Below are 19,080 nucleotides of genomic sequence, written 5' to 3' on the forward strand. Positions count from 1 at the left end.
ATAACATTACCCTCGCGTGGTACTCTCCTTCCCATGCCACGGCAGCCCTTCATATCGCAGCAGCCAACCGCAGACACGATTTCATGAGGTGCAAACCATACCTGGGGGCTGCACCGCTCTTCCTGGCTGCCTACGTCCGCATCTGGTGGTACAGAAAACCAGTTCGCCTGACTGACCTCGACAGATCCAGATCTCGCTCGGAAAATGCCGAGTCATTGTTTTTAATCACCTTATTATTTTTTACGTCATCCAGAACTTTTGCTAGCAATGTTTATGCTCTTCTTTTCACACCACTGCGATAAGTTTGATGAATATCACAGCTGGTGCGCTTTGAGAAGCCTTACCCCAGTGACAGCATCCCATTGTGACTAACTGGAACGAAAAGCCACAATGAATCACATGGGTTTTAATTCATTCAGGAGAGCTTTGAAAAAAAAAAAATTAAAAAAAATCCCACCCACCACCACCAAAAACTCCCCGCTATTGCTAGTGCTGATTTTTTAATAAACACCACTTAGGAACAGATGACGCACAAAGGCCACATTGTTCTCCCATGGTAACTAATTTTCACCACACGCTTTGGGACTCGCTGGTAATTTCTTCAGCCTTTTTAACTGAAAAAAAATAACCAACCTGGGAAAAATGAACAGTTTCAAGATACAACTGCCCAATTCAGGCTGGCTAACGCTGCATGGGTTCCTGCTGATTCAGTGTACTAGTGGCGTATTGCCCTATCACGTCTGCATAGGCAAAGTCCATCCCAACAGCGATTACCTTCCAGCAGACTTGCACACTTATCATTCAGAAGAGCAATCTAGTACCTAATTTTTATCAGAAACATCATAAAAGCTTTGATCGTGTTAAATCGGTACAACACACACCACAAATTGTGCAGGAAAATATGTTAACTCCATTCCATATATTACCCTAATCCAAGCATATTCCCCGTAATAACCAGTCTGGTTTTACCCTTTAAAGAAACCAAGAGTTTTCCACAAATAAATTTTTCCTTTTGAATCCCTCATCCGTGCCTACACCACCTGCTGCTAGGAAAGCTCCCGGAGAGAATTAGCTGCCCCGTAACTTAAGCTGGGTTAGTATTTACACAGTCCCTCAGCCTACGGTACTGAGATAAGCCTGCTATGGAAATGAACCGAGACCGGGCACACAGGAGAGTAAATTGCTTCTGATTGTTGTGGCTTAGGCTTGGGAATTAAACGCGCTGCCCGAGCACCTGAAATGCTCAGTTATTCTCAAAAGTACGGAAAAAAGCATGAAGCCGTGGGGGGAAAACAGCAGTTTCGTTACTCGTCATTTACACGGAAGGACCAGCAGAAGTAGCTGGTGGCTGAGAATCAGACACAGGACTCTCCCCTCCGAGGGCTCGCTAGTCAAAACAAGGAGATCTGCTCTTTGAGAGAAGTCACGGCACAAGTCCTGTGTCAAACCACGCTCCAGCTAACCGCGAGCTTCAGCCGGGCACGGTCACAGCTCGCCCCGTGCTTCTTCACCTGTGCTCACGGCGTGAAGCAGAGGAGGAGGGGAGGTCCAGCAGTGCCCCCCAGCCCCAGCACACCTGCGGGCAGCAGCGGGCAGGCTGGCACAGCAAGCAGCCGAGCTTCGGGCAGCATCCCTCAAGGCGGGGAAGGGAAGGGCGATAAAACGCTGGGAGGTAATTTGGGCTGCTCGCCTCAAAGCACGCCCTGGGATTTCTGTGGCGCTGGGGCTCCTGGAGCTAGGAGGACCCCCAAGCCAAGCACCCCCGGGGCTGGCAGGACCCCACCACCCCGCTCCACCCGCCCCGCTCCCTCCCGAGCCCACCTCACAGCCCCGCTGCTGCCCTCCCAGCACCTCGCACGGCCCCGGGGGCCGCCAGAGCCGTGCCCCGTGCGCTCACCCCGGGCAGGGCCGGGGGTGCCCCGGGGCGAGCCGCCGGCCCCGGCCTCTCGCGGGAGCCCCCCCGGGAGCCCCCCCGGGCCCGGCAGCGCCCCGAGGCCGCCCCGCGGGCCTCGCCCGGTGCCCGGCGGGGACGAGGAGCCGCGGTTACCTGTGGTTAAATTGTCGTTGATCTTCAGGGGCACCCGCAGGATGTAGACGAGGAAGAGCATGACGAAGAACCACAGCGTCCAGAGGTAGGTCCACGACCAGACGATGCAGGACTTGAGCTGCTCCAGAAAGCCCGTCCCGGCTTCAGCCATGTTTTGGAAGGGGGAAAAAAAAAAAAAAAAAAAAAAAAAGGAAAGAAAAAAAAAAAAAGGCGCCGCCGCCGCCAAACCTGCTCTCTGCTGCCACAGCCGCGCAGCGGGTGCGGGGGGCGAGCGGCGCCTGCCGAGCCCGGCTCCTCCGCAGGGGCTGCGCTGCGCTGGGCTCGGCCCGGCCGCGGCGCCCTAAGATGGACTCCGCCGGGAGCGGCCCGCGCCCGCCGCCGGGGAAGGCAGCGCGGGGCCCGCCGACCGGGGGCCGCAACGCCGCCGCCACCGCCCCCCCCGGCCCCGGCCCCGGCCCCGGCCCCGGCCCCGTGCTGCGGGGCGGCCCCGCGCGGCCCCCGGCCGCCGGGGGGCGGTGGGGGGGGACGGGGAGGGAGCGGGACGGGGGCGCCGGGGGACGGGGGCACGGGGCTCGGCCGGCGCATGATGAAACGCGGGGAAACGGCGAGAGGCTGCCCCGGGAAACCGGCAGCCGCGGCCGTTAAATGCACGGGCAAACACGTAACGGCAGCGCGAGCCGCCGCTGCTTGCTTCTTTCTTTCTTTTTTTTCTTTTCTTATTTTCTCATGTTTTCACTTTTCTTTTTTTTTTATTATTTTCTTCTTCTTTTTTTTAATTCTTTTTTTCTTTTTCTTTTTTCCTTTTTTCCCTTTTCTTATTCTTTTTCTCTTCTTTTTTATTTTTTCCTTTTTTATTTTTTCTTTTTTATTTTTTCCTTTTTTTTTTTTCTTTTTTATTTTTTCTGTTTTCCTTTTTTATTTTTTCCTTTTTTATTTTTTTCTCTTTTTTTCTTTTTCCTTTTTCCTTTATTTTCCCTTTTTTCCTTTTTTCTTTTTTTTTTTTCTTCTTTCTTTCTTCCACTCTTTCTCCTTTTCTCTTTTTGTGCTTGGCTTTGCGTTTTTCAGCAAGGATTTTAGCCGACCTTCTCACAACGCAGCAGAACTTCGAGCCTAAAAAGGGTTCCCTGTGGGATCAGGATCTTACAGATGTATTTTCTTTTCAGTCTCTTTGCCTAACCTAGTCTTCCTAGGATAGTATCAGACGCAGAAAACTACAATTTTATGTGCACCCTATCTTGTATATTCATGTGTACCACGCTCAGCACCACCCTGAACTGCAAAGCTCCCCACTCAGAGGATAGATACCACATGGCAAAGTAAACCAATGTCTTATTAAAAAAAAAAGTGTAGACAAAGCACAGTCTTCAAGTAGTAAAACTGCACTTCTGTGAAATGCATTTTTCTTCTACCATGACTTACTGACGTACTGCATGAAACAAGATTTGTCAACAGACCGTGCCAGAAATTCAGAGGCCATTTAACGTAACTGGTTCCCACTTTCCTGATGTCCCACGGCTTACAAACATTTATGTACCGCGCACTGTGCACTTTAATTTGTCTTGACCTCTCCCCTTCTAAGCTCCTACGGTCTGTTTGGAGTGGGATAATGCTCTACAGCACCTTGGGAAATAGCTGGCATTTCTTAAGCAATACTGAAAGAACAAGAAACCCTGTCGAATGGCCCAAACTGATAATAGCCACACTCTCCTGGGATTTTCTAGTCTGCCGATGAAAAAGTCACCATAGATAAAACACAGCTTTTCTAGCATGTTTGCAATTCCTAAAGGACATTACAGCAAAGTAAATCTGCAGTCTTACAAATTTATACCTTCTTGCGGTACCAAAGGCACCCAGGCTCACAAATTTGTTCTTCCACAGGACGTGCAGCTGGGTAGGCAACACTGGCTGGGGCTCGGGCGTTCAGAGGTGCCAGGATCTTCGGATTAAGGGAGGTGTTGCCATATGGCAACACTGGTGTGAGGCTGGCAGAAGTTTTTCCCACTAATAAAGCACAAAACTTTATTTTAATTAGAATATACAGATGGCATTTTGAAAGAAACTGCAAAAAGGACATTTATAGTTAAATTACCTGCCACAGAAAACCACATTTCAATTATTTCTGCTTCCTCTTCCAGTTAGAAAGGAAATACTTAAGACATAAGTCATATCTGAAAAAAAACCAACCTTATTCCATCATAAAATTATTGCTAAATTAAAATATTCCTCTCATGTTCTCTTTGTTCCTCTCACGTTCTCTTCGTTCCTCTCACGTTCTCTTATGTATTAGGAAAAAAAGAGCAAATTTGTCACATAATTTTTCTCTACATATGGTAGTTTTGAGAATATCATTGCCTACATTACAAAACTACGATCGATTCCTTTCCTAGAGGAAAGACACAAGGGTTTTTGAAAGCACAAAGGGTTTAAGAAAAGTCGAGGAAGAAGAACCGTGCGTCCCAAAAGCAGCGTTTGCTCGAGGTGAAGAGGAGTTGCCCATTAGGGTATCTTGAGCCACGGCTGGCACGGTGTGCTCAGGCGATGAATTAATTGCGTTTCTGTTGCCACCACTGAAGACACCGCTGAGCTCCCAAGCACGATGCCCGCAGTTCGGGCTCTGTTTAACACTAATTCTCCCTCCTCTCTCCATTCTGCTAGCAAAGGGTGCCAAGTATTAACACAAAGTTTTAAAACATCCGTTTTACAAGTCAAAAAGCAAACTCTTCAGTACTATAAAGAGGTTTTATTAAGATTTTATTAAGTGTCTCCTGGCTCTGGGCGCTCGCTTCTTTGCTAGGTCAAGACCTAACAGAATACAGCTGAAGTGGCCATTGCAAAAAAAAAAAAAAAAATAAAATATCATTTTAAAAGCATCTTTTACCTTTCTGCTCTGATTTTCCACACAACTATCTTACTCAGTTAAGTGTTTTCACACAGCTCCTTGGGTACCCCAGTCCCTACTTCTGCGAGCCTTGCAGGTGCCCACACGGCTCATTTACTTGCCATAAGCTGAGCCCGGGCTGCTCACTTTCTCAGACGACTGTTGATGACTTTGCTGAATTACATCAGGAAGTGGACGCAGTGACAGTCACTGCACATGAGGTACGGCGAAGTTATCGCTTTTTTCCAGACGGGAGGATCCCTCCTGAGCTTGGGGCCTGGCAAGTAAGAAGCAATAGATGCTACCAGCATGCAACAAAAGGCTAGGCTTAAGGTCTGCGCCCGTGCACGTGCACACGTGTATATACAGATGTAAATCCACTTGCACATAGTGTGCCTGTTAAACGTATGCAAGCCCACATTAAACGATATCAGGGATGAACTGGAGATGGCAGTCTAAACCGAAATCCATGATGCTTATAAACAGCCTGCCAACGTGAGTGAAAGCACTAAAGGAATTGTCATGGCATGCTGTTGCCAGCACTCTTCAGGCATCACAAAGCCTTAATAAAACCGCTTAAACATGTAGGAAAGTCTCTTTTCAGCTAAAGCACACACATCTTAGCCACAGCCCAGAGAACTGAAAACATGTTAAAGAAGACTGAAATAAAAAAATCTTGCTTAATTTACAATTTAATCAATCTATTTTCATTAAAAACAAACAAAAGACTCCTAAATACTTTACTATGGACTTCTGAGCAGGGTGCTCAGCCCGAAGCTTCTGATCCTTATCTTTTGAGATGTTATGGTACTACAGGAATATGCTTCAGCTGAAAATAAGATAGTCATATTTCAAAATATGCCACCATATTTGTGTACTAAGATCACCGCTTCTCACAAAGTTAAAAAAAAAATAATCTTCTTCCTAGATTTCCAAGCAGCGTGCAGGTTAGAGGACAGGGAACGAAGCTCCGCCTGTTTTTATCTGTTCATACAGGAGGGGCAGCTGAAGGAGCAGGAGCTGGACCCCCAGATTCCCAGGGATCTGTTTAAACTGAAGGAGGATGGAGAAAACGAAGAGAAGGCTGACATGCCCTGAACACGTGGGGCTGCCCATGGCCATGAAGACTCAGGCAAAAAAAAGAGGATGAAGAAGGTGTGCGGGCAGTTACCGGGGAGGGAGGAAGGGCAGCCTGGAGGAAAGTCAATTACGGCTCTTACTGACAAGAAAAGCAACCGGGCAGCTGCCTTAGCTGCAAGGCAAGTCACAAATACAGAATTAGACCTGGCTCGGTTAACAAGATGCCGATGGAAGCACAGTGCAAAGAAAAGAGCCACCAAATAGTTAAGTGCAACTCCAAGCTGTGTTTCAGTATTTTCAGGTAGCGTTAGAAATAGACCTTAGCCAGAATATCAAACCAAACCAAAATCCAACCTGTTTTCCTTTCTTCTTTTACCTTTTTTGACTAACAAATGACTTTTCTCCCTAAAAATCAGACAGGTATTCCACCCTGAACATCAGCAGAAGCAGGTGTCAGTGCAGCGCACAGTGCCTCCTCCCAACCACACCTGTTTGCTAAAGCTTATTGATATATCTCTGGAAAAAAAAAAAATCCACAGAAGTATCTGCCAGTAGCACTTACATATTTCTTCTGATGTAGATTGACACACACATTCACTGAGCTATTTTACAAAGATCCTTTGTAAAAATCAGGTGGTGTACAGAGCCCCGTCAGTATTTGTGCGAGATGGTACGTGCTCAGGATTCGTAAGGAAATACTAAAAAGCCGCAAGGTTGGCCTCTGGTCAAAACAGAGCTCTTGGCAAGCCGGAGTTTGGCATCGGCATCCACACGTCTTGGTACGTCACAGGAGGCAGACGGGGCTGCGGGAGAAGCGAGGAGGCAGAGACAGATGGCGGGGAGCCCGGGGGGACCGGCACTGCTGGCGGCCTCCCCGGTTAGGTTGAGGGGCAGGACGGCAGCTCGGCTCCCTGGACCCGCACCCTGGAGCAGAGCCAAGCGGTAAGCCTGCTTCTCTGTCCTGAGATGAATTTGGAGGCGCCGGAGAGGAGAAGGCACTGAATTTCCTTGCTGTTCAGTATCTTGCCTTTTTTCGTAAGATGTTGAGTGATTGCAATTTGCTTTGTGTTGTCGCTGTACCAACAAATGGACCTTTTTAGCAGATAAAAATGTCTCAATTGCTCTATCTGAAATCTGCAATTAGTGTATACACAGCATCGTTTATTTTTCCTGTCACAGAATCCCAGAATGGTTTGGGGTGGAAGGGACCTCAAAGACCGCCCGGTTCCAAACCCTGCCATGTGCAGGGACACCTCCCACCAGACCAGGTTGCCCAAAGCCCCATCCAGCCTGGCCTTGGGCACCTCCAGGGATGGGGCACCCACAGCTTCTCTGGGCAGCCTGTGCCAGTGCCTCACCACCCCCACAGTAAAGAATTTCTTCTGAGTATCTAATCTAAATCTTCCCTCTTAGTTTAAAACCATTACCTCTTGTCCTAAACCTATACTCCTTGACAAAGAGTCCCTCCCCAGCTTTCCTGCAGGCCCCCTTTAGGCACCGGAAGGCTGCTCTAAGGTCTCCCCTGAGCTTTCTCTTCTCCAGGCTGAACAACCCCAACTCCCTCAGCCTGTCTTCACAGGAGAGGTGCTCCAAGCTCTAACCATCCTTGTGGCCCACCTCTGACCTGCTCCAACAGGCCCATGTCCTTCTTGTGCTGAGGGCCCCAGAGCTGAAGGCAATAGTGAGCTCAACATCAACACTGCGTCTTCACCAGCTAGGTATCTGTAGAAACCCAGGAAGAAGTTTTCTCCCCTTCTTTCACCAACAGACTACAAGAGGTTTTGAGCAAATGATGTATTAATGTTTGCTACTCTCTGTGGTGATCTCCACCACCAATGAGAGCCACATGGTTGCAGCAAATCCATCATCTGCAGTGAATACCCATTATTATAAATAACCTTGGCACTTCTTTCATTGGGTCCATTACTTGAGTGATAACTTTGATTTTTTCACAGAACAATTATCCTTGGTTGTGGGAGTGCCAAGGTTGTGTCTGTTGTTTCTCAACCACGTCATCATCTGTGTTTTGATACCAGGCACTGGGTCACCACATCGTGACAGCAGTTACAGTTTATTCAGAAAATTTACTATGTTCAGGAATAACCTTATCAGAAGGGTGAAGTATCCAGTGGTTGAGTTTACTATTTGGGAAATTACGTAGCGGCTGTCTCTACCTCATCATCTCAATTCAGGTACTGTAATTCTGGTCACATTAACTGCTAGTTGCACTGCAAAGCACACAGTACCCAGCTGAAAGAGCTGAGGAGAGGTCCCCAAGTTCCTAACCGGAAGATGATGCCTCACTAAGTTTATTAGCGAAGTGGAACAGGACATCTACCGAACACTTTCAACAGATTCTTCTCCTTGCTCCTTCACTCCAGCTCCTCTTACACCCATAGATCAGTCATCTAGCAGCTTCTGACCTGGCCTTGTAGCAGAGCCCTCAAACAGCAGCAGCACTTCAATTCTTCATGAGCAAACGGCATTTCCTTTCTCAGCAGGTGTTTCGGGTCTAGGCTTCTGCAATTGAGCTGACTCCTGGCATCCACCAGTGCACACCTACAGGAACTTTAAATGGGCTCCTGAATGACACACGCTTCTTTAATACTCCATGAGATGTTCTGGCTAGCTCAGGTGGAGCGAGACTACTACAACCTCTAGCATATGTTGCCTTGTCAACTCCGATTGAACACTGCTCCTTTTCTTTTCCTCCACACAGAAGAAAGGTAGGAGAAAGCACACCATGTGCTTCACAGCAGAGAACCGGGGAGCTGTGAGGTACAACAGTGGTGCATATCTCCTCTTCAGCTTTGACTGACATCAGTGCTTACAAGGTACTGATGAATGAACTGCCTGCTGTTGGTACAAACACCCCTGATAACAAAGATCCATCTCATCGCCCCAGAAAAGTTCACAGCAGCCCTCAGCTCTTCATTCCACGATTCTTAGTTCAGGAGTCGTTTGCTGGCTGGCCCCCATCATCAGGATACAGAGCTGTCCGTTTTGTGCACTCTCTGTGCCTTTGTTGCCACTAGAAAGGGGTATCGCAGGGGACATACCCAGCTGTATTTTTTATTTATTTTGTAATAATTTAGCATGTGTTTCGAAATAATAACAGAAATCTTCTCACTGTTGATGAAAACAATGCCAGGGAACACTACAGCCTTCAATGCCAGTTCCTAGCAGGAGGAAATCCAAGGACTCTGTTAATACCATGATAGCCTGCAACATCGCCGGGACCTAAATTAACAAGATGCAGAGCAAAGACAATCTGCTTTTGAAAATGAACAGAAACCAATGAGCAGGATGTAAAGAAATTATTTAAAGTATTGAATTTCATGTTGAAATTAGAATTGCTGGGATTAGTCTTTAGCCTAAAATCTGCAGAGTCTGGAGACACTCTTCAAATACATAAAACATGTCCATAAAATGTATTTGAAGACAGCTAAAACAAAAAGAGGTTAAGATCCAGCAAGGAAGATTTAACTTTTCTTAACGCCTACCCTAATAATACCACTACTGAAGGCCTACAGGAACTTGGAGAGGAAACTTAATTTTTATCATTAACTATTTCTTTCAGAGCAGACAACTGTCTATCCCACCAACTACAGCCAAGGTGCAGCTGGTGCCACCACACTGTGCAATAAGAACCAAGATGAGCTTTTGCTTCTTCCCCTTGAAAGAAGTGAAGACTCCTAACAACACTACTGCTCAGTTGTCCGATCAAACATCTGACCTTTGGAGTCGTTAACCACAGCAGCTTTGTGGCCAACTACGCCTTTGCTTCCTCTCGTTCATATTTTTACAATGCAGTGAAAGACTTGCAAAGTTTACCCGTTTTACATCATCTGAAAGGGGATTTAACAATGCAGCTCCATGCAAAAGGAAAGAGGAAAGCGGATTTCTTCCTGCTATTTAGTTTAAAACTGTTAATGGCTCTCGAAAGCTCAGATTTCTACTCCAGTTGCTTGTGCAGCTATTAACCTTAAGTGTCACAGCAAAACTAGAAGTGTACTTAAAAGTGTGTTCATCTTTGGAGTACCATTTGATTTTGTAATTAACTTACCCCTTTTCTGAGCTTCTTTCCCCTATTTCCAAATTACAAAGAAGCTATAAATGCATGTTGTTAAGACACAGTAGAAACAAATGCTAGGTCAGTATACAGACCGCAGGTTACCAAAGATTCACAGAGGTATTTGGGGCAGTACCCTCAAGATTTTGACTGGATTAAGACAGACTGGAAGGGAAATAACAGGTCAAGCTCTCCTCAGAGCTGTAGCATCAGACTCACACTCTTCAGGCTGAATAGGAGACGGAAAATACATATTCAGTCATACTCTTGTACCTCTTACGATCTTGGTGACAGATCTTGTGTTAGAACTAGATATGTTGCCTTATCCAGGAACAGGCAGGATGATGGCATCCCAAACCCACAGACATAGCTGGAGCCCTTGCTGGCACCTCAATAGCACAGCAAGGTTTTGAACATTTCCACCATTCGGAGCCTGACTTTTAAGCACCCGGCTTCTGCAAGATGCCTAGTCCTGAGACAGTACGCACCACAATCCAGCACCCAAGGAAGTCAACACATTGAAGAGGCAGGCAGCTCAAGCAGCTGGAAGGAAAACATTTAATAGTCATTGCATCCCAAGAAAATGGAAATTAAACATGTCTTCCACTCGAGAGCTTGTGGCTGTGATTTTTCTGTTAGATGCATAAACGTTTTACTTGCAAAAGAGGAGGTAGCCTGGTTTTCTTGTAGCCGTTTGTTTGAACATTTACTCCATGGAGTCCCTCCTTTACCTCATGGGGCCAAACCTCTTTTCTCTACCTAAGAAAGGTAGCCTAGTTTCCAGACATACCGCAAGAGGTAGCTTTTGACTCTCAGCAGGCTTGCCTACTCACCACAGCAACTGGCAACCCATCTGAGGAAATCTTTAGTTGCAGCAAAAGAAGCTGTGAGCATGTTTCTCGGAAACCCTCCTCACAATGCTGCTCGTCTTGCATTCACAGCATTGTGCCAAAGCCATAGCTCAGCCTTCTACATTATTATTCCTATATGACTTCTGAAATAAGTTCGAAGGGTAAACTACTTGTTTATTAAAGGAACTACTCCAAATTCTTTTGCTGTTAACTACGGAACTGGATTCTGTACACACTTGACACTGAAATATATTAAGGTTATTCAAACAAAACCAAAATGATCATTTCCTACAGGTGATTATGAGCATGTGCTGTCTACCCCCAAAAGCAACCAATAACTCCTTCTGCAAGCACATTTACAAGCCCATAAGCTGAAAGTTTTTTCAAACCACACCTAGCCAAGTAACAGTCTTTATATGCACCTCTGAGGCTTGTTTTTTAAACTCTTGACAGGTTTGCCTGTGCACATTTTAATTGATTTGCAAGAAAAGATGCACAGAAAAGTCTAAACATTTTTACAGAATATGTTCAAGGCAAATATTACCACTCTTACCCTCTCTTGTGATGAGCACATGGATAAAAATCATGCTGAATGTTTCCAATTACAGATAAGCCAACCACAGTAACAAAGGAAAACATTACAAGTGAGAAAATGTGCCGAGTGTTGAGCCTGCTTTTCCACAGAAGGAATAAAGTGCATACTCTCACTGTTCCTTTCCTTTAGCTTTTCAAAGAAAATTGGAGTTGCCACTGTCAAAAGCTGACACTTCTGCAAGGTTATGAACAAACTCTAAGTTTAACCTAAACCTAGGTCACAGTTTTACCAGAGGATGAACACTTTCAGTCTTTCCAGTAAAGAAGTGTGACTGGAACCACGGTTGTACCAGAAAGTAGTTTAGTATGATAGGAACAAATCCATAAAATCAGACACTTGGCATTCAACCTCTATGCCTACACTATATAAAGTCTGGAAATTTGAGGGGTAGGTTTAGCGTGATCCTCCGGACATCCTCAACATAGAGGTGGCTTCAAGCTGTCTGAAGGACAAACTATTGCTATGGACCCACGTCCCCAGCAGGAGCTGGAGTCTGCTTGGTGCAAAGCCAGAGCACAGTGCAGATTTCTTCAACAGGAAGTGAACTCAAGCATGCCCAAACTGCTTTCCCAGCCAAACCAGTGTGTGGTCACTGAGGATGAGAGAAGGTTTTACTCCCAAACACCACTGGTGTAGATCCGGATGGTCTTTACCTGAAGAGGATGCACCTATTAGGATGTTCAATCTCAAACAGTACTTTCAACCTTGAGCTGAATAACCATTTAACGAACTACGTTGCAGTGTTCCCAGACAAACCAGCAAGAAGAATTGTTTTTAGTGTGTAGGATGTAAGAAGCAGAAGGGATGTAACTAAAATTACAGTGATGGTAAAGTCTTGTTCTACCTGTAGTATGATTTTTAAGACAGACATACATAAAGGGGGTGCTCAGGAGAACTTGAAAACAGAAGTATAACTCCTGTTTCATATGTTCAAAGAGAACAACTATTTACTTGCATACAAGTTAAAAATTTCTCACTATAAAGGGGCACCGAGATGCATAAGGTATAGAACGTTTCATAAACACAAGCATTTTACAAGTCCATATTACAAGTAATAATATCTAGTACATCAGCATTCCACAATACAAAGCTTGTCTTTATATTTAAAAATAGAATATAAACAAGTATTAGGTCACATTAAGACAATCACCACAGCAAAATTTCTCAGAGAAAGTGCTTTACCTACACAAAACCCTACACAAAATACCCTAAAACTACCAAGCATTTCTAAAGTTCTCCAATTTAACAGTAGAGGTTAAAAAAAAGTGCAAGTGACATCCAAAAGTTTTGAGAGAAATCAAGAACTCCAAATGTGCCGTGATAAATTCAGGTCAACTTCATCTGGGGAGTCATTACCCCTAAATGTGATATAAGATACCATTTAGAAGAAGTAACAATATTTGATTTATTTCTAAATCACTTTACTGAAGCTGTAACTTAATGGATGTGACATTCAAGGTGTAGAACTATCTCACAGACTAAAAATTAGCACATCAAGAGAAAAGTGTAAGTAATACAAAAGTATTCTACCAAATTGATAGACAGGCTTAGAATTGAGCCTGCAGGATGCTGTTCTTTGAAGACAGCAATCAAGACTATTGTAGGACCGAATTAACAGAGAGGAAAACACAACCATAGAGTACTTCACAGTAAAATACTTCTTTATTAGGAATTCGCTTAAAATTAGCTTTTTATTTCAGGTAAGAAAAATAGCATTCTGACTTTTAGCCAGTGCTGATCCTGGTCATACACAACTTTCTAACAGCTAGTTTAATTGCACCACTGTTGCCCATTAACAGTTCTCCTAACTGCCCGTTCACTGTTCTTCATTCTTTAGCTTGCTCTTAAGTATATGTTGAAGAAAATACTGCGACACGGTTTGTATTTAGATCTTAACGAAGACTGACAGTGACTAGACAATGACTCAGGATCCGTTATCAGCTTGCATACAGCTTTTATAAGCTTTCTTTTAAACAACAACGTGGTTCAATAGCTGATTTACAAAGACAATTACAAGGGAAACTCTCCAGGAAGACTGTTGTAGAACGAAGACAACTCTTCTATGATACAAGTTAGTACAGTTTCTACTATACAGTTTAGTACTGTAAAGTAGCAGCAATTTCAAGGACTTAGTTGACTCTATACCCCTTTATAATAAAACATTGAAGAATGGTATATAGGGGTATTGCTATTACACTTCAAACAGTAAACTATTGTGTGTACTTTTTTTTTTTACTCAGTACAAGCTGAGATTCCTCCTCTTGCTATACTGTAACTTACAGTGTAAAGTGATTAATTGGATCATATTGTAAACAAAAATATACAACCCTTGTGTAAGCTTTACTGTTTAAGGAGCCTGCATAAATAAATACCTACCTTCTAAAAAAGTAAGCCGCTTATTTTTTCATCATGAGCATATAATTAGATAGCATCTTTTAGAACAGGTTTCCATCCAATTAAAAATGAAATCTTGAATTCACTGAAGTGAAATACAGCATTTGTAATGATGGCTTTTGCCTGGGCTTTTAAATACCTAACATCCATTTTCAATACCAGATCTACCAGACAAGGAAAGTATAAAAATGTGTTATTTTGGGGCTTGTAGTTTCTTCCATATGAAGCTGTAAGATACACGTCAAGTGGACTTCCATAGGTAGATGTTTCTTAAATGAAAATGGAAACAATGTATGATAATATTGCAGCAAACCGCAAATACACTGAAAATAGCCAATGGGCCACAAGTTTGCAGCTGTTTTAAACAACCCTTTAAAAATATATAAATAGCAAAAAAATAGGCCGTGTCAGGAAGCAATTTGATACTCAAATAAATAGAAAATTTGCATTTTAATGTCACATTGAGTTTTAGTACATTTCAATCCAAGAAAAAAAAAATAAACTGACAGACATGGTAATGAGTACAGGATTATATATATTACAATATGCCATGTTATAATACATTTGTGGCTTTATGATAAAAACTCAAGGGCAGATGGAGTTTGAGCTCATTTAAGTAACTGTCAGGATCAAAGCATTAAATGAATTTCTGAAATAAGTACTTTTATTTAATTTCAAAATCTTGAAACAGCATTAGACCTTGGCCTTGGCCTTTTCTTTTTTAAGTTTAATTAAACTTAACATGGAGCTAGCTAAATAAGTATGCTGAAAGGTTTAAACAACATAGAAAATGCTTTCTCAATTTTACACTCAATTAAAGGGTAGATGATTTCAACAACAGCACCTATAGCCAGCTCCACGTTGACCTTGACCTAGAAACGCACACTACTGATCTCCACAAGGAATCCAGCGCATTTTGGAAGTTGTCCATTTCACATGAAAGCAAGAGAAAGGGTTATTATATGCAAAAATATTTTCAAACTGTTCTTAACTTGTAATTGAAAACTAAAGGCATGGTTTCTTCATTATAAAAAACAAATAAAGGTACAACAGAAACTCTAAAGGAAGATACTCAGCTACAATGAAGTTGCAACCCTCTGAAAAGAAAGAAAAAACAAAAAAGATCAATTAGCTAAGCTTTGTGCTCTAACCAAACTACTTACAGTGATTTTCCATGGCAAAAGCCCATGCTGACTGGGTGATCTGACAGTTCCAAATACTTTTTGTAATTTATTTGTATACAAGGACACTAAAATGATCCAGTCATGCAACGTTTGTTTTAAGCATTCTGCATCTCTTTTCCAATCTTATAGCTAAGAATCTTGTTCCAGTCAATCTTGGTGCGGGTAACTGGCAACTGTCGACGTAAGGCCTTGAAAGTAGTGTCTGACATAGTCTGATAATTCTCGCTGATAGCAGTCTGTCAAACACAAAGTCATACAAAACAAAGACACATGAAGAACAGAACCAGGGTGCTATATAAGAAGTTAAATGATTGAGGAGTCTGTTATCTCTTAAAGAGGCTTAATAAACATATGCTAAATTAAAATAATATCTTATGAAGAAAAGCTGTTAGATCTAGACTGAAACTATGTGAAGAAATTTAGACAGATGCAATAAACCTGGCTCTGGCCCAGGTGTCTCAGCAAACCCACAGTGTGTTAATCAGCAACATGAATGAAATGCCAATCTGAGTTAGCTCATACATCATTACTTCCAGACACCAAAATTTTCCACTGTTATTTCTGTGGGATGGTAGAGTGAGTCTCTACTTAAATATACACACCACGACTTAAATATAATGCATACGACACTTACTACAGTTTTATTAATGAGCATTTTTTTCAAACTGACAGAGCAAGCTGTCTGAAATTTACCTTATGTTCAAGACAACTAACTTGAATAATGCTTACAGTAATAGTTAGCAAAGCTGTGTAACAGAGCAGCCTTCGAACAGAATCTGTACAAAAAACTCCACTCAAGGAATGCACTGAAACGGATCAGAAACACTGATATTTAACCACACTAGGGCCTGCAGAGATGCATTTTCTTCTCTCAAAAAACAACTTTGAATGTAACGTTATGTAGGTGAGTGCAATCACCAGAAGGTTTGGAAAGGGAGAATACATTTAACAGCAGCACGTAATATATTTAGATCCGTAAGGAACTGCATTATCTTAGTATCAAGCACGTTAATTATAGAATAGTAGCTTTGGCCAAATATATGGTAATCTACACGAGTAAAGATATAGTGTGTTTTTCCACCAACATACCTGATACTCATTTTCTGCAGCCTCTACAATTTTTATAAATTCCTTCGCTGTCTGGGCTTCATTCTAGAGAAAGAAAGCATTTGAATTAGGTCTGATGTACAGCATGATTCTCAGAAGACCAATTACATTATGTTTTTTCCAGTAATTATGAGATGTGCGTAGATTCCACGAGAACACGTGACCATTTAGTGACTAAAACAAAACTGAACTAAACATTCATCCAAAAAGCATACACTGCATTCTTTGTTGCTATGCCTTAATTATTCTTGGGTATTGTGCTGGTTCAGGGTATGAGCTAAAATTACGAGGAAATAAATCAACCAAGTATGCAGCTATATAGGTTTATTTACATGTGCCAGGCTAATAGATTTACTCGTGGTAGGAAATGGTGTTAAAAAAAATCGTAACAGTTCAACTGCAAACAAGCATACAGATTATCATAGAGCTTATTACAATACTTTGATTTAAAATGTTATGGTTTGATAAAAAGACATAAAACAGAACAGTATTTGTAAATATGAAACTGCGTATGTGTAAGTCTCTAAAAACATGCTAAGTATTGGTGTTAACAGGATTGATGTTAAATTTCCTGTACAGCTTCAAGAACATCAGCTAATTAATTACAAACAAAACCAAAATTTCTTGCTTCTAAATATTCTGAAACAGGCAGCTGAACCGAGGCAGAAAACACTAGACTATATCTACCCATCCGTGTTCTGCAAGAACAGAGGTTGGACTACATGGCTGGGGGAAGGCTATAGCAGCCTCAGCTCTAACTGGTTTAAAGTTTCACTGAAATTGCACTTAGCAGCTGTCAAAGTGCTCCTGGACACTGTAGAGAGATGAAGAAGGTAGTGAACAGTAGAAGAAAATTACAGATGGGAAGGGTTTTGACTTTTCAGTGAACTGAGATAATGATTTAAAAGGCTCTGACACGGGGATGAAGAATTTGTGGTAAAAATTCTTATTTGGCTCAGAGAGAAATTAGGAATAAGAAAGTAACCTTCACTACAATTATTCATAGCTCCAGCAACAAGAGTTGCTTCAGTTAGTTATTTCATTTGTGCCCACTGCGGGTGCAAAATTGCTTCTCTGCCAAACAATGAAAAGGAGGAGTCAGCAGGGCTCCTTTTAATCTACCATTCTGTCTCTGTGAAATAAGAACCAGTACAGCCTCTACCCTCAAAGCCAAGCTCAAAGCCAAGGTTAAAAGTTGTTAACCAGCAGCACACTTGCTTTTGTTCTATGAAGAGGACAGAAGGTTATGTAAAAGATCTTTTTCTACTCATTGGTCTTCTGTCACTTTACTCCATGTCACAGAATTAAGTCAATTCCAATAGAAAGTGAAGCAAATGGAGAAATTGACAGGATACCTTCTTCTGGATAGTTTCCCCTGAAAAAAATCTTACTTGAATGAAAGACTAAACAGATCCCTCTGCTTATGGGGTCAAAAGTAATTTTATATTTACAGCTCCAGAAGCGTTATTACTTGGCACCACAGTCCACCATTCTCTATGCTGCTATTGCATCTGAAAAGCCAACAAGCCTTGCTTTATATTAACGAACAATGTTCCTTATTGACAAACTGATCTTTTCAGCCCAAATGGTCACTACTAGTCATTATCATTAAAATACTTCTACAGTTCACTTCTAAAATTTCCCTTTACCAGTTTAACTTCACTGGCTTAAGTTTTTCTTAACGAACACCCCTAACGGGAGATCCTACTGCTTACAAATACAATCTGCAGTAGGCAAGAATAATGTTATTTCAAAAGTAGTAATTCATGCTGCAACAGTACCAAATCCTAAAGGATACATCTGCTACTATTTCCAAACAGTTCTTATTTTAACTGTGTGCTCCTCATTACTACAAGTATCCATTTGTAAAGAAGTTGAAAAATTAGAAGTTGAAAAATTTTGCTTTAAAGCCAAAATTATGCTTTAAACACAAATGTTTCTCAACCTGAAGCATCTCTGAAAGTGCTTTTCATACACAGAAGCAGGAGGCCGATAGCACCAGTTACACATACGGAGGGAAAGGAAGGGAAAATACTCACTATTGCTTCTCAACTGGAAGCATTTGCTTACTATTTTTAGCATAATGGTCTTCTCGTGAGCAAAGGAGTGCTACAGGTGATCTCCTAGAGACTACTGCTAAAGTCAGTTGTTATAACTTTACTAAAGTGGGTTATTATAACTTAAACCTTCTTCATATTCAAAAAGTAATTGTAAAAGGACACTCTACATACTGAAGTCTAAATACAAGAGAAGTTCAGGAAGACAGCAAGCTAACTAAAACTTTACAATCAAAGTTAATTTAGCTTATATAAGCTACATGCAAGCATACACAGGTTTTAAATGTTTAAAAGAGCCAAAACATTTAACTACATGTTATGTAAAAGTAGTGCACATTACATAGAAAATATTTATAGATTAGAACATTCATTCTCATTCGAGCAGAAGAACAAACTAGCCCCCAAATTTCTATTTTTTTTAAGCTTGCTCATGTTGTTTAATTAAAAAGGTCACCTCAACATACATACTAAGATCTCTAAAGTTCACTTACAGACACTGTTAGAGAATCCTGTATGTCTTTATGGCTCACAAGCTGAACATTACCATCTTCATAATAGTGAACCTACAGAAAATTAAACAAAAAACTCGTATTAGATGTTACAGAACATACTCATACAGGAAAATCAAAACACTGTAGCATTTATCCCAATAGATAACTTAACACATTTAAACAAACAAAAATGTTACAGAACAACACGTAAGAAAACAAAATGTTGTAGAATTAAAATGTTTTTCTGAGGGTGGAACTGAAGAAGCTACTCTGAAAACATTTTGGTGTTCATTTGCCTCAGGTATTATTTCATGCAAAGAAGTT

At 42.2% G+C, this 19,080-nt stretch overlaps 2 protein-coding genes and 1 long non-coding RNA gene across 5 annotated transcripts in view; 1 reads left to right on the plus strand and 2 right to left on the minus strand.

The window, feature by feature from the left end:
- The window catches only part of ST7 (suppression of tumorigenicity 7), a 144,499-nt gene extending 142,171 nt beyond the window's left edge, over positions 1-2,328 (minus strand). Inside the window, exon 1 of one of the 3 annotated variants that reach the window (XR_007159079.2) lies at positions 2,048-2,243. Coding sequence is in view for 2 of the 3 variants with exons in the window: in XM_048051007.2 (XP_047906964.1) it covers positions 2,048-2,198 (151 nt within the window). In the remaining variant the exon portion in view is untranslated. Of the gene's footprint in view, positions 1-2,047 lie in introns of all 3 variants that reach the window. The other 2 variants (XM_048051007.2, XM_048051009.2) reach the window with 2 other exon arrangements.
- LOC136789991 (uncharacterized) lies at positions 1,993-10,690 on the plus strand. Its single transcript, XR_010829022.1, has 2 exons — positions 1,993-2,132; positions 9,586-10,690. It is a non-coding gene; the product is annotated as an uncharacterized lncRNA (long non-coding RNA).
- Positions 10,691-13,166: 2,476 nt separating this feature from the next.
- Positions 13,167-19,080, minus strand: part of CAPZA2 (capping actin protein of muscle Z-line subunit alpha 2) — a 30,882-nt gene continuing 24,968 nt past the window's right edge. Inside the window, exons 8-10 of the mRNA XM_048051013.2 lie at positions 18,757-18,828; positions 16,191-16,253; positions 13,167-15,337 (exon numbers count right to left, since the gene is read on the minus strand). Coding sequence (XP_047906970.1) covers positions 15,197-15,337; positions 16,191-16,253; positions 18,757-18,828 — 276 coding nt within the window. The 3' untranslated portion in view covers positions 13,167-15,196. The remainder of the gene's footprint in view (positions 15,338-16,190; positions 16,254-18,756; positions 18,829-19,080) is intronic.

Source organism: Anser cygnoides, chromosome 1 (assembly GCF_040182565.1).
Source record: "Anser cygnoides isolate HZ-2024a breed goose chromosome 1, Taihu_goose_T2T_genome, whole genome shotgun sequence".
NCBI lineage: Eukaryota > Metazoa > Chordata > Aves > Anseriformes > Anatidae > Anser > Anser cygnoides.